Below are 14,490 nucleotides of genomic sequence, written 5' to 3'. Positions count from 1 at the left end.
AGCAATTGCTCACCACCAGCTGGCACATGCCCAGTCAGTGACTGAGCCTTGACCCCACAAGCAACCTTTCTCCAGCTTTATATCTTGATTGTGATAGCATATGGTCTGGGATATCCCTTGGGTCAGCTGGGGTCAGCTGTCCTGGCTGCATCCACTGCCAACTCCTTCTGCATCCACAGCCCACTCCCTGCTGGGGTGAGATGAGGAAAAAAGGCCTTGACCCTGCATAAGCACTACTCAGCAGCAGCTGAAATATCCCTGAATTTTCAGCACTGTTTCCAGCATGAACCCAAAACAGCCCCATATCAGCTACTGTGGAGAAAATCAACTCTGCCCCAGCCAAAATCAGCAACAGAAACAGATTAGAGTTGTCTCCATCTTTGCTAAGAGCTAAGATGTCTTTGAGTTTCTTCATATTTGTCTCGCACTTTAATTTAGTTAAAGTTACATATGGTGTCATGCTCATGGCTCACAGCACACACAAATAGACAATGGTGCTGGCAAAGGTGTATTTCAGCTGAAAGTGTCTGTAAAGGGATATAGCCTTGGAGAAGCAGAAAGAGTGTGCTTAAGGAAGTGTTCAGTCTGTCAATAGAGAGAGCATGCACCCAGGCTACATGAAGAATGTTTCTATTGACCTTAATGAAGACAGATGCATTGGTCAGTTGTGCTTTATTCTTTTCTTCCCTATTCTTTCCCTTTTACCCACATTTCTTAAAATCAGCAGGAAATGTCCTCTGCTTATGTAAAAGCTTAATGTACTTGGCTTACTTACAAGCTCCTAGTCAATATATCCCAGCCAACCCTGAACCAGTGTGGTATTTACTGCTGCAGCTGGATTCTGCTAGGTGTATAGGGCCTGGTGGGATTCATTCCATGGTACTCAAAGGAATTATGTCCTTGTGAGACCTCACTCAAGGATTTTTCAATGTTCTTGGGAATGCAGAGAGGTTTCAGTTGTCTGGAAGCTGGCAAGTGTTGGCCAAATTTTCAAGAAAATCTAAACAATTACTCTGGTAACTACAGGTCTGTCAGTCTCACATCAGTGCCTGGTAAAATTATGGATAAGATTATTCTGGGAAGTAGTGAAAAACTCCTGAAGGACAACATAGTCATCATTGGTCACAGCCAGCATGCCTTCATGAGGGAAATATCCTGCTTGTCTAAGTTAATTTCCTTTTATGACAAAGTAACCCACCTAGCTGATCAAAGGAAGCCAGTTGATACTATATTTTTGGATTTCAGTGAAGTTTTTTTATATTGTCTCTTGCAGGATGCTTCTGGACAAAATATCAATCACACAACTGGATAAACACATCATGTGATGGGTGAGCAACTGACTCAGGGGTCAGGCACAGGGTTACAGTGAACAGGGTAATCTGGTGACCTGTCACTAGTGGGGTTCTGGAGGCTCTATCTTTGGCCCTGTGCTCTTCAACATTTTTTTAAATGATTGGGACACGGGTCTGTAAGGTATACTAAGTAAATTTGCTGATGTTACTAAATTGAGAGGAGCTGTTGATTCCATCAGAGAGGCCCTGCAGGGAGACCTTGACAAATTAGAGGGCTCAGCAATCACCATTTGTATAAAATTTAACATGAAGTCCCACATTCAGCACCTGAGACAGGATAACCTTGCATGTAAGGACAGACTGGGGAACAAGAGGAAAAGGGCTGTAGAGGTCCTGGGTGATAGCAAGGTGAGCATGAGTTGACAGTGTGTCCTGGCAGCCAGGACAGGCACTGGAACAGGCTCCCCAGGAAAGTGGTCACACCCCAAGCCTGAAAGAGTTCAAGAAACATTTGGACAACTCCTTTGGCACATGGTGTGATTTTTGATGTTGGCCTGTGCAGGGCAAGGAGTTGGACTACATTCTTGTGGGTCCCTAACAATTCAGGGTACTCTGTGATTCTGCCCTGTGACCAGGGTGCTGAGGGATGTCTTGCCTGCTAGGCAGTGCCTGTCTAGAGGAAATTCGGCTGGGCATTTGCACTTAACTCCCTTGGGGCATGTTTTGATTCCTTGAGGCTTATCATTGGCATGCTTTCTCTCATCCCATTCTTTTATTTAACACTGTGATAACAAAATTTTACTCTGAAGCCTGCCAGTAGATAGAGCAAATATAATTTCCATGCAACATTCTGAAAGCTGCCTGCATGACCACCATTTAGAAACCATGTCTGTGTCTGATCCCTCAGAGGATTTAAAAAGCAGGAAGAATTTCTGAGGAAACCAGCTCAAGAAGAATTTTTTCTTTTTGAGTTGTCTTTTATTATTGTCATTGCTACTTCAGTTTCCACCTTTGAGTCCTGCAGTCCTGGCAGACTCTCAAACCATCAGGTAAGACTTCAGTTCTAGCCTGCTAGTGATGTACTGCTCTCACATTTCTGATCTAGCCAGTGCTGCAACATTAACACAGACAAGCTGAAGACATGTGACTGGCAGAATGAAAGGTAAAGATGTAAGTTGTCTAAGAGTGGGGTTTTTAAATTTAAAAGTACAGTTACTTGAAGTGGGAAAACACTTGTGCTCCCAGACTGACATTGTCCCTTTAATGAAATGGCTCAGTCTCTGGCTCAGCACTGGCCAAGTGCCCAACTGTCTTCATTTGAGCTTTGGCCAACTAAACAGCAGCAATAAAAGCTAATTTACAAGTGGATAGAGTATTTATTTGTAGATTGCTTTATTTTGGTTAACAAATGGTATTTTCCAGTATGACCTACAGGCCATATTTTCTACACTGAAAACTTTTTTAATCCACAATTTGCTTTCTGGATGCCTTCAAAGGTAAGAGACTTTGTTATTTCCTCTCTAGTTTTAGAGGACTGCACTTATGGTTTCGGTATATGTAACTGCTTGATGGACTTGAAAAGAAGATTTAGGAAGGATTTTTACATTTAACATATTGTCTTCATTATTAATGATATTTAAAATTAATTTTTGTAAATCACATGCTTTTTTGTGTAAATCAGTTTTAATTCAGTATTTAATTTAGTTCAGTATTCTCTAAAAATATGTTGAATCACTCATTTAAATATTCTAATTTTAATTTTATCAATATATTGTCATTATAATAGAATATAATCCTTATGAAAAATACTGCACATATTCTGTAACATCCATGTAATATTAATAATATATTCTTTTATTGAATTTCATTATTAAGCCACTGTTTCTTAGAAGAATAAATTGTTCATACTCATGCTTCAGGCTTTTTGTTAAGAAAGAAAAGGCAGTGCTATACCCATATTTCATCTGTAATAAACAGTTCTACTATCCAAGTGAGCTACAGTTGAAGTATTGCTGGTATTGCTGGTATACAGTTGAAGTATTGTGCTTAAACTACCTACAAAATTACTTTTTATAAGTGTTTTTAATATATTTTCTCTAGAAGTATGGTTCCCACAAATATGTACTTAAAGTATCTGTATTTATTTATTTATTTATTCTATTAATGAGGTATTCACACGTGCTTTTTACTTTTAACAGGAAGGAAGAGTTGTCTATTTGGGATGAAAGTCACTATGAGGAAAAAATGTTTTTTCTTTTACTTTATACTTCTGGCTGTGATAACAAACCAGAGAGTGCATGGGCAAAACAGAAAAAGAGGAAAGAATATTTACTCTCCTATGCCAAAAGATGAAGGTAAAACCATTTTCTTAAAATTTCTGATTGACTGTATTCCATGTATCCATGCATTTTAGCATAATTATTTAGTAATTGATAACTTTCATGTGAATATGTAAAATGTGATTTATATTGATTATGAGGGCTGGAAAATACTTTTTGACTATTTGGAGATGAATTCCAGTTTGATCAATGATTTTCATGGACATGCATGTCTCTTAAGAGAAATTATAAGAAACCTGATTTTTTGTTTGAAATTGCATGTGGTAGATTTTCTGTACAAAATCAACTAAAATACTAAAACAATCCCATCAAGACCCTAACATAACCATTTTCATTAGAATTTATTGGAGTTTTACAGTGGAATTTATCCTTAGAATTTTTACTGGGAAGACAGAGGAATCTTTGGGAAAATTATTTTTTGCAGAGAATTATCTGAAATCTGTTGCGCAGGTGTTCCCATAATTCATAGATGCAACTTTCTTGTTCCCTTACAGGTGATGAGTGTCTCATTGATATAGTCTTTATCATAGACAGTTCAGAAAGTGCCAAAAATCAGTTGTTTGATACACAGAAGAATTTTGTTCATAACATAACTGACAGCATTTTCCAGATGAAGCCAGTTAAGTCCCACATGTATAGTGTCAAACTAGCAAGTATGCAGTTCAGCAGCACAGTCATCATTGATCATCCATTTACAGCCTGGAAAAATGTCCAGAATTTTAAGGAGAAAATCAGTTCCCTGGGCTTCATTGGCCAAGGCACTTACTCCTACTATGCAGTTTCAAATGCCACTCATCTCTTCAAAACTGAAAGTCGTAAGAGAAGTGTGAAAGTGGCTTTTTTGATGACTGATGGTGTGGATCACCCAAACAGCCCTAATGTCCAGGGTATAGCCACAACAGCTAGAAGTCTTGGGATACATTTTGTTACCATTGGCCTTTCTAAGAAAGCAGTCCAAAAACAAAAATTGCGCATGATATCTGGTGATTCGTCCTCTGAACGTGTCCTGTGCCTGGATGATGAGAATCTGGTAGTTGATGTAGCATTGGAACTGGTAAGTTATGCTGATGTTAATCTTGTCATGTGTCTATCCTTGGTAGATTTCATTTAATTTTGATTAGGTAAGCCCTGAAGACAGTGCAGAGGGTTTTGTGGTCCCTTCTCTGCTACAGCAGGGGTCAGGGCAGATGGAGCTTCCTTCTGGCAGTCACTCTCCAAGGAGTTGTGTGCTTGGATGATAGTAGCTCAGCTGTTCTGATCACATATCCCAGCACAGAGAGTGTTTCTCTGAGCATATGAAAATACTTTAGAAGGTAGCTTGATCTCGTGCATAATCACTGAGCCCTTCCCCTACATATTTTGTTTGTAGGGCCTTCTAAAAGAAGGTCTCTGATTAGGAAGTCTTTTCACAGTCCCTGTTGTTAGCACTGTGCCTTAATACTGTCTGTTTAGCTATCCCATTAATTCTCATGTCTTGTCTAATCACTGTGTGTCACCTGGAATAACCCTCTCTTCCTACCAAGAACTCATTTCGGTGTGAGTAGTTCCACAGATGGGTTCTCTCCCCTTTGAGGAAAGAATGAAGGATGAAGGTATTCATCATCTCTACCATTCACCTCGGGGAGTCTATAAACTAGAGAGGAAAAATTTGTACTCTGTTAAATTAAATCATATCTATATTAAAGTAATATTTTAATTTTATTTCATTTTCAGGAAGCCTTGCTACAGAAGCAGGTAGGTATTTTGAGCTTTGTGTTTGGCTACTCTTATTGGCACTAGATTTCCCAAAATCTACTTCTTCTATAACAAAACAATACTTGAGGATTAATCAACCTTCCATCTCTGGTTAAATTTTCTGACCATGATTACTTTTTTTTTTAACTTTCCTGCATTTCTTCTGTCTTTTCTCCTGAGAAATCTATGATGTTAGCTCATTAGTGAGTAGTGTCAACAGTAAGACATAAAGAACTCTTCCTACAAGAGTGGACTAGGTCTAATGAAAGATATGCAAATTCATTTGTGGTCTTGTTAGAAAACCATAGCCATGTTAAAATGGTTCAAAATTTATGTAAGGTTTCACAGTACTGTTTACTATGTATATGCTATCTTAAGCATTTTTAATTATTACAGTGACTACAGTCACTACAGTAAGAGATTTATTTTTGTTATAAATAAAGTAATGGATGTTCATTGCTCTATATGGAAGTTTAATGATTATGTGAGAAATAAATAAATTAGAATATCATTTATTTCCTATTATTCCACTATTATTTCATCTGTGACTAGGCAAAACCAAAATTTTTTGCTTCAAAACTTTGAAATAATATATTTGAAAAACATTCTCCTTTATCTTTCCATTAACCTTGTAGTGTGTGCAGAAGACCTGTGATTGTGAAAAGGGAGAAAAAGGAGACAAAGGTGAAAAAGTAAGTATGTGTTTATTTGAGTAGGCTCAAGAATTTGAATTTTAATAAAGATCAAAGCTGCATTGTACTTTAATTGGTTACTAAGTGAACAAGACATTAGCTGTGCATGCACTGCAAAAAGATTGATTTTTAGCATGTTGTGTTGGTAGTGAAAGGCCACTGTTGAAAGAGGTCAGAAAAAAAAATCTATCCATAATCAGATACTATCTTGAAAATATGTTTTTATTATTGGGTAATAAAACACTGTGGATAAATAGGTGCTTTTGGAGCCCAAATAAAAATGTTTTTCTTGAATCTTGCAAGGAAAGGGGAAGAAAAGGTCCATTAGACAAAGGTTTTCACCAACCACCAACTTCTATTTTTGTAAGGGGTAAAGGATCAAAAGTCTGAGGGGAATGGATCTATGAGGAAAGGTCTAAAACTCTGCCTCCAACACTCTCTTTTCTCTTGTGACACTTCAGCACATATTTCTTGGCTCTAGTAAGGAACAGAGAACTGTGAGTTCAGACAGTGGGTGACCTCTCTGACCATTTTTCTGTCTTTAATAGTTCCCCAGAGACAAGCAAGGTACATTCAGAATTTTTTTCCTTTCTCCCAATTCTCCAATGGGTCAGCCATACCATTAGCAGGTTATGACACCAGGGCCTATCATTCAATCCTTGTGGATAATGTGCATCTGGATAATGTGCACCAGAACCTCTGTTTGCAATTTAAAATTTTAGATCCAAGAATTTTTAAGTTATTGTATCCCAAATTTTTAGATGTAGCCTGTTATACAGATGTGTATTCACCACATTTTCTAGTCCCAACCATCATGATCCTCTAAAGAGAAACAAAAAATGGTGCAGTAATTTTTTCCTTAGGGCTGCTGAATATTGACCCTAAACTGTTCTGTACAGTTTCTAAGCAGAGAAGATGAGATAGTGGTGGTTAATTGAGAAATGGGAAGGAAGAACTGTGTTTGTTTTCTGTAATGCCTTCCGGATTAGATTTTTCAGATGCTCTGTAGAAAATTTATTTATCACTGAATATTGTTTAAAAAAGTATTTGTAGATACCTTATAATGCCAGAATGGGTTTAGCTAAATGAATATTGTGTCACATGTACCATACTTGAATCAATGGGGATTTCTATCAAGCTTATTGCAGGATGATTTTGGACCAAAATATAGTCTTAGACAAGCTGGAGAATTTTATCTTCATAATTATAATAACATTTTCCTGCTGTGTTTCAGGGCAATGATGGCAGCAAAGGGGATAAAGGTGACCCAGGACCAAAAGGAAACAAGGTAATGTGAATTTAAAAGAAATAAGGCAAATTTCTATCCAGTTATTCAAACCACAGATGTCAATATAGCAAAGGAAAAGTATGTTAAAAGAAGTTCTAAATGTTGAGGTTTGCTAGTTTATAGTTACTGCTTTAGAAGTATGAGATAAAAATTTAAAACTAAACTGCTATCAAGATAGCACTGCCTATCATTCCAGTTTTTCTCTGACAGCAGATGTCTCTGAATAGAGCTGAAGGCTCTTCATGTTCCTGAGAGCTTTCTAACAGTGCACAGATCCCTTGATCAGAGTGGCTCACTCTAATAACTAATATTTCAGTCATTTAATGCAATAGTTCAGTTTTCTATGTTAATGATCAGGAAATGTGTATCTTTGATTGTGCAAGGAAGAAGTGTGAACGTTACTAAATAGGAAACAACAGTCTTGCTTGTTTAACAGTGTTCTTAGTTTTAATGAAATACATATTTCAATTGTATTCCTTGTTTCCAATAGGGTGATGCTCACAAAGGAGACCATGGAGAGAAAGGGGAAGAGGTATGTGACTACTACAGTGCTAACTCATATTTTGTCTTTTCACATTTTCTGAACTAAAAATGTTATTTTCATTTTTTATGTGTCTACTTTATTCAACTATTTAAAGCACCTACACTTAGGTGGGGTTTACAGAAGCATGTATACTGAAAGAAACTGTCTAATCATGTGCTTAAATATGGAGATGAGATGCTACTGGGAGAAGGAACTTCTGAAGCTGTGTGATTTTGAATTGAATTGCATTAGACTTATCCCAAAGAGAGACCTGATAAAAACACTGCATGGTTCTTTGGTGGGTTCTAACACCTGATAATTCTCTGTCTTCTTGTTGATTCACTGGAGAAAGATTAACACTACTCCCTGTATAAGAATAACTCAGTTGAAAAGTCCCATTTAAATGGCAGCATGTATTTGCTAGGAGGTGGCAAACTGAGTGGCATATTTACAGCTAATATCTGAGAAAAAAAAAACACTTCTAGATTTGCAGAGAACTATATGTTAAACAATTTCAGAGAGATATTTTATTGTAGTGAATAGTTGAACTTCTGAAACATAGTTCTTTACTATGGGGGGGATTGGGGCTTTTTCTACTTAAATTAGGAGTATGTTAGGTCTTTGCTATGTCTTTTATGATTTTTTTTGTTTTTTTCAATTTTTGAATAGGGAGCTCCTGGCTACAAGGGAGACAAGGTAAGTTTTTTGTAGAAGTAGTCTGAAAATAAATTGTCACTTGCTGACAGTGTATGTGAAAGAATGGAAAAAAGAGCTTGTCTTGTCTTTTTGTCATGAAAGCTCCTGATGCAATCCCTAGAAGTAAATTCAAAATTTATGTAAATGCTTACAGACTGGAATGCTGGAAATAAAAAACACACAAAATCAGAGACTGTAATCTAAAGATTAAAAAAGAAAAGTGTCAACCACCAGGGAAGGAGTTTTTGGAAGGAAAAGGAAGTTGTGGGTTGAATAAGAGGTTAAGTGGAAAGAAAGAGAAAATGCTTACTGCAAACATAATGTGACAGACATCAGCTTTTGAAAAAACTTACCACAAAGAGGTTTGCTTTTAACCTATTTATAATTTGCAAGGGCTAATGCTCGATCAAGAAAATTTTCCATATAGTCTCTCCAAGAAGATAAAAAAAACTGTGCATTTCAGTGACTTGGAGGATTCTAGAGATGAATTGCAAAGTGGACCATCATAGTCAAAAATGAAAGAGAGATAATTCCATTTTGACTTTGCTTCATTTTGCACTTATATCTCCACATTTTTAATAAAAGCAGTGCCTCTATGAATCTTTGTATTTATTAGTAAAATGCTTCAGTCAATTTTGTGATAAGATTTCATGAAAATGGGAACAATAGACTCATAGGTCTACTTTTTATGTGTCTATAGATATGTTAAATCATCAGTAAATTACTTAATTCTTTCCTCATTCCATATGTGCAATATCACAATTGTTACTCAGGAAAATCTCAGACATCACAGTAATGAAATCAGAGCATGGAAAGGATCTCTGGGGACAGTGCAGTGGGGTGAAAAACTGCAACAAAGCTTATTAAATAGTAAATATATTATCCTCTGATATAAGTTGGATGTTTTGCAGGCATTTTCAGGAACAACCTATCCTGAGTAGAGCAGATCTTATCTCCTACAGACCATATATAATGATGCCACTTCTAAGTCCTCAGAGTCAACTAAACCCCTTGTGCTACTGCTTGCAGAGTCTTTAATGCATGTAGCATAATCAAATAATCTTGTTTAGCTGTGAACCCTTTGATTTCTTATAAAGGGTGAAAGAGGAGAATGTGGAGCCCCAGGACCAAAAGGAGAAATAGTAAGTATAATTTTTATTTGAACTGTTTCATGTTGATGAAGATACCAGAAAATCATGGAACATATTCATAAGCACAGCTTGAAAAGACTATTGTAAGTTTGGAATACCTTATAATTCCCTGGTGGTAGAGATACATTCATAGTAGAAGAACGATTTGTAAGAGCTGAACCAACTGTTCACCACATTCTTTTTTTCCATTTTGCCTAAGAAATACAGATCCTTACCTAAAACAGAAGCTGGCCTGACCACTGCCAAGCCTTGCTTACACAGGACTGAGCATCTTGCAGAGAGCACCCAGTTTATTTCCTTACAAGTTTAATTTCAATTTGAGTGTATATTGCAATAAAAGCAGGTTCTTATCCAACATGAACAACTTTCAGGTCTACAAGCCCATCTGTGCTGATTGATACGAATTCACACTTCTATCCTGTTCTCCTTTCTTTTTAACCTGGAGGGCAGTAGTCTTGCAAGTGAATTCAGATTTTTACCTGGTTTATTTATATTCTGAAAGATGGAAGGATAATGGACTGCTAAATGAGATAATCATGTATCTTGAGTTCATACAAGCAGATTTGTATGAGTCATGCAAACCACTGGTTTATAGTTCAAATAGATAAGAACTACCAATTAGATTGCACTTCTCCTTCTATTAAAGCACATTTCTTCAGTTTTAACACCCATATTATGTTTACCTTTATCAAAGACCACCTTGAAAAGTTTTTTATTTCCTGAAAGCTGCTATTTTATGATTAATTTCAAATAGGAATTAATATATATTCATTCCAGAAGTATTTATTGCAAAGAAAAAAAGGCATTATACAATAATGAAAATCTAAAGACTGAGAATATCTTGTGGGATACTGTGGTTCAAAATGTCAGCAAATTTCAGACTTCAGTGAATCAGAAAAGTCTGACATATCAGTGGAAAAGGAGAGAGCTGCATCTCTCAGAGGAATAAAGCAACATCGTACCTTTTTTATTCAGGCATGTGAGAAATAGCATGACATTATGTGAAACATCTACTAAGGTAAAACGAAAATGTTCAGAAGCTGGCAAAGAACATAATCAAAGCAGCCAAGAAATCTAGATATAGAAAATGTGCCAGGGCTGCCAAAAATCTGCTTGCTTCATTTCTGTTGAGGACAGCGCTGAAAAAACTTTGTCCTCTGATGGGGATCAGTCAGTTCCAGAATTCCCACCTTCACATTCACAAATCCTGAAGACAGAACAATGTTATGGCTTTATTTTTAAGGAAAGAATTCTAGGCTAGACAAAATCAGACACAGAACACATATAGCCAGTTGTATGAGAAGCAAATCCAGCATTCTGAGGTTGATCTTTAACTGGGTTGATGGATACTGAGGCATGATTGGGGGTCCAATTTGAAAACGTTGCATTTATGCATTACCACTTTCCAGTCTCACTAATCAGGCTGAATCCAGTGGTTTTAATGCTGTATATCAGAACTTTTTGGATGCATTTTTAATGGATTTTGTGAACTTTTAGTGTGATTCTGCCAGGCAAGTGATTAATCTGATTCATCAGCAGTTTGAGTTAGTGAGACAAAGTTATCTGAAGTTATTCTGGTATAGACATTGTAGCATTTTTATTAAGAATTCTGTACCTAATATGCTTTTAGGGATTAAATTTTAAGAACTGTATCAAATAAAACTTTCTAAATCAAATAATTAAGATGTTAATTAGACATTCACTATGCTTGTTGTATATGAAAAACATTTTAACCAAATATTGAGGGTGGAATGTGGCAATTACTGAACACAGTATGAGAGCAGCAGTACTCTGGTGAGAGGATAAAGTCTCTAGAAAGTGCTTCAACAGAGATTTGAGCCATTACATGTACATGTCAAGTGCTTGACATTTGAAAGCAGATTGGAATTTCCATTTAATCTGATAATTGAATCTATTTTTTCCTCAGGGTTTGCAGGGCTCTGTGGGCCCTACGGGACCTCGGGGACCTCAGGTAAGGGAACTAAAAGCTACCAAATAAAAAGGAAAGATTATATTCTGTAAGGTTCTTCTGCTTAAAACCTGTTAATTCTGTGAAAAACAGCCATGTTTTTCTGCTGGCTCTGGTTTTTAAATATTAACAATATTCAATGTATTGGGCACTACACAGAGTATGATGCAGAAAACTCTTGTCCTTTAGAGCTTAGAATTGTGCTATATTATAATGTACTCCATTTGGGGGAAATAAACCCCTAACATTTATATATGTCTTCAAAGGCAGCTCATTCTTTGCTTTGACTTTTCTGTAGGGTATCAGGGGAGATCCAGGTCAGCAAGGCCCAAAAGGCATCCAAGGAAACAAGGTAAGATGTAGTTGTGAATGTGTTGTTGAATATGTTATTTACATAGGGAGAGAGGATGCAGAAATTCTGTAGAACTTTTATAGTCTACTGTCCTTTTTTTTCCGTAGCTTTTTTACTAGTGGTGTTATTTGCACAGCAATAATGTCCCCACATGTGTGCTGCACCTTCATGTGATGAGGGCTTGGTATTGTTGGCACATGCATCAGCTTTCTTATCTGGGTCTCCAAGAACATTTTGCAAGAACATTTCTCCAAGAACATCCACAAAAGGATGCAACCAAGGACCTCCCTGGGGCCACAGTACTTATGTCAGAATTTCAGTCACCTGAATATGTCTTGACTTTCGCCATCACTTGGTGATTCTTTCTAGAATATTTTTGCCTACAATGCCTGTGTTTAAAGATTTTAAGTATTTCTACATGAAGGTTAAGACCTTCAGACTGATTATTTATAATAATTTTTAATTGCTCGTGTGCTGTATAAACTCAGGGCAACTTTGAAATTGGCCAAGGTAGGAGATTTTATGACAATTAATGCCTCAGTGATATTTAAAATGGATAATTTAGAGTTAATGACTACACCTTGTCAGGCAAATTCAGTTGGATAAAGTGTGTGATTAATTTAAGAAGTTTTCTGGTTTGCAAAACTTTGGGAAATTGCTGTATGTGAATATGGTTGTCTTGCCTATGGGAGAGTTATTAACATCAAAGTTTGGTACAGAAAGATCTTCCATTTATCAGTTTGATACAAAGACTTTCTACGACAGGATCATCGATCGCCTGGCTGACAATCTAAGTTATACAGGACAAATTAATTAATACAAAGCTGCTTTGTAAAAGATGCACTATATAAACATTCATGTTTTGTTTCATAGGCAACAATTTAATTATAAAATTCACAGAAATAAATTTTTTTGGGGAAACATTTATTATTAAAAGTTTGGAATATTATCATCTATCATGATTTTCCTCCTCCTGACAAATGCTTTTTCATACTTCTCATTTCTTCATCTTCTCAAAAAAAATGTTTGATTGGGAAAGCCACTGCAGAGTACTTCAGAAGTGGAAAAAGAAATGGGATGAAGTTTGAAAGAAACTATTCATCCATGTGGTGGAAAAATCATGTCTCTCTCTAACTTCAGCACAGCAAATGACAGTAATTTTTTTTATCTGTCATTTCACACTGATGAGTCCAAGACAGTAGAACCAGATACTTCTATTATATACAAAACCGTATTTGTTGAATCTTGTCTGTCTTCCTGTCAGTCTCTTCATATATTTTCATGGCTGTATAATACATACATCTTCCTCTGGAATCCCTCTACATGGATACAATATTTATGGTCTGTTAGGCTTTAGCTGCAGATTTTCAGTAAGAATGAGGAACTTCCCTCTCTTATCAGCTTTCAACTCTCCAGCCTGCTGTTTAAAGTCTGTAGTCAAGAATTTTCTATGCTCAGACATCTATAATAATAAAAATACTGCCAGACAAGTTTAGCTAATACACTTAGATAATTATACTTAAAGAGTATGGAAGAATCATATGTATGTTTAGGGGTTTTCTCCTGTCCATACCTAATGCCAAAGCTAACCTTTGGCATTTTGGAGCTTATTTGAGATGAGTGAAAAATGTTTTAATGATCAGTACAGATAATCAGTGGTTGTTTTCAGATTAATAAACAGCCATTCAGCTAGTAAAGGTCAAGGCCTTTTTTGGTTCAGACACATAGCAGTCTTTCCAATACTTTTTGTCCTCACAGAAGGATTATTAAAGTGCTCTTTTAAAATTAGTTTTCATGACACATAATACCATATCTCTGAAAAGTGGCAGGTATTTATAATAGCCTTGGATAAAGTAAATGAGTCTATTCTTAGTACAGTTCCTTGGCCTTTGCATTCCAATACTTCCTGCTTTTTGAATTGAACTGGTGACTTCCTCTTGGTGGCATTGGTGCTGGTGTGACATAACACAGAACATTGGTGCTGAACTTTTATTCTTTGTTACTGGGCCATGTTGAGGTTTGAAAGAGTAGATTCAGTTCCTCCAAATACAAACTCCAGATCAAGCTCAGCCTACAGATAGTTTGGGTCTCAGTTGTGGAGTGTACAGTCCTGTCACATAGCTAGCTGGCTCAGTGCATCCCACACCTCTGTAGTGTAGATTATGGGTACAGATGAATCCTCTCACTTTGCAGTGCCAGGTGGCAGACACAGGTGGGGACAGTGTCATCTGGGTTCTGTCTGGGTGCCACTGGCTCTGGAAGCCACCAGCAGGAGAGGCTTGGCGGCATTGCACCTTCAACTAATTCAATTTGACTCGTCTGAAGCAAGGTAGCATGGTATCCAGAAACATTATCAAAGAAATTACTTAAAGGAACTTCTCATTCTTTGCTTCTCTTATTCATATGCATTTTCTTATTCTCAAGCTGCTGGCTAATCTCTCAATGTGAAGTTTC

General features: G+C 36.7%; 1 protein-coding gene across 1 annotated transcript in view; it reads left to right on the top strand.

Moving 5' to 3' along the window:
- Positions 1-3,525: 3,525 nt before the first annotated feature.
- COL28A1 (collagen type XXVIII alpha 1 chain) overlaps positions 3,526-14,490 on the top strand; it is a 55,748-nt gene continuing 44,783 nt past the window's right edge. Inside the window, exons 1-10 of the mRNA XM_054274153.1 lie at positions 3,526-3,646; positions 4,126-4,685; positions 5,345-5,365; positions 6,001-6,057; positions 7,292-7,345; positions 7,836-7,877; positions 8,538-8,564; positions 9,662-9,706; positions 11,643-11,687; positions 11,983-12,036. Of these exons, the coding sequence (XP_054130128.1) occupies positions 3,526-3,646; positions 4,126-4,685; positions 5,345-5,365; positions 6,001-6,057; positions 7,292-7,345; positions 7,836-7,877; positions 8,538-8,564; positions 9,662-9,706; positions 11,643-11,687; positions 11,983-12,036 (1,026 nt within the window). The remainder of the gene's footprint in view (positions 3,647-4,125; positions 4,686-5,344; positions 5,366-6,000; positions 6,058-7,291; positions 7,346-7,835; positions 7,878-8,537; positions 8,565-9,661; positions 9,707-11,642; positions 11,688-11,982; positions 12,037-14,490) is intronic.

This window comes from Melozone crissalis, unplaced genomic scaffold, assembly GCF_028551555.1.
Source record: "Melozone crissalis strain CALT ecotype California unplaced genomic scaffold, PUWL_Pcris_2 ptg000016l_1, whole genome shotgun sequence".
Classification (NCBI taxonomy): Eukaryota; Metazoa; Chordata; class Aves; order Passeriformes; family Passerellidae; genus Melozone; species Melozone crissalis.
The sequence above is the reverse complement of the archived record's forward strand: the minus strand, read 5'-3'. Positions and strand labels throughout refer to the sequence as shown.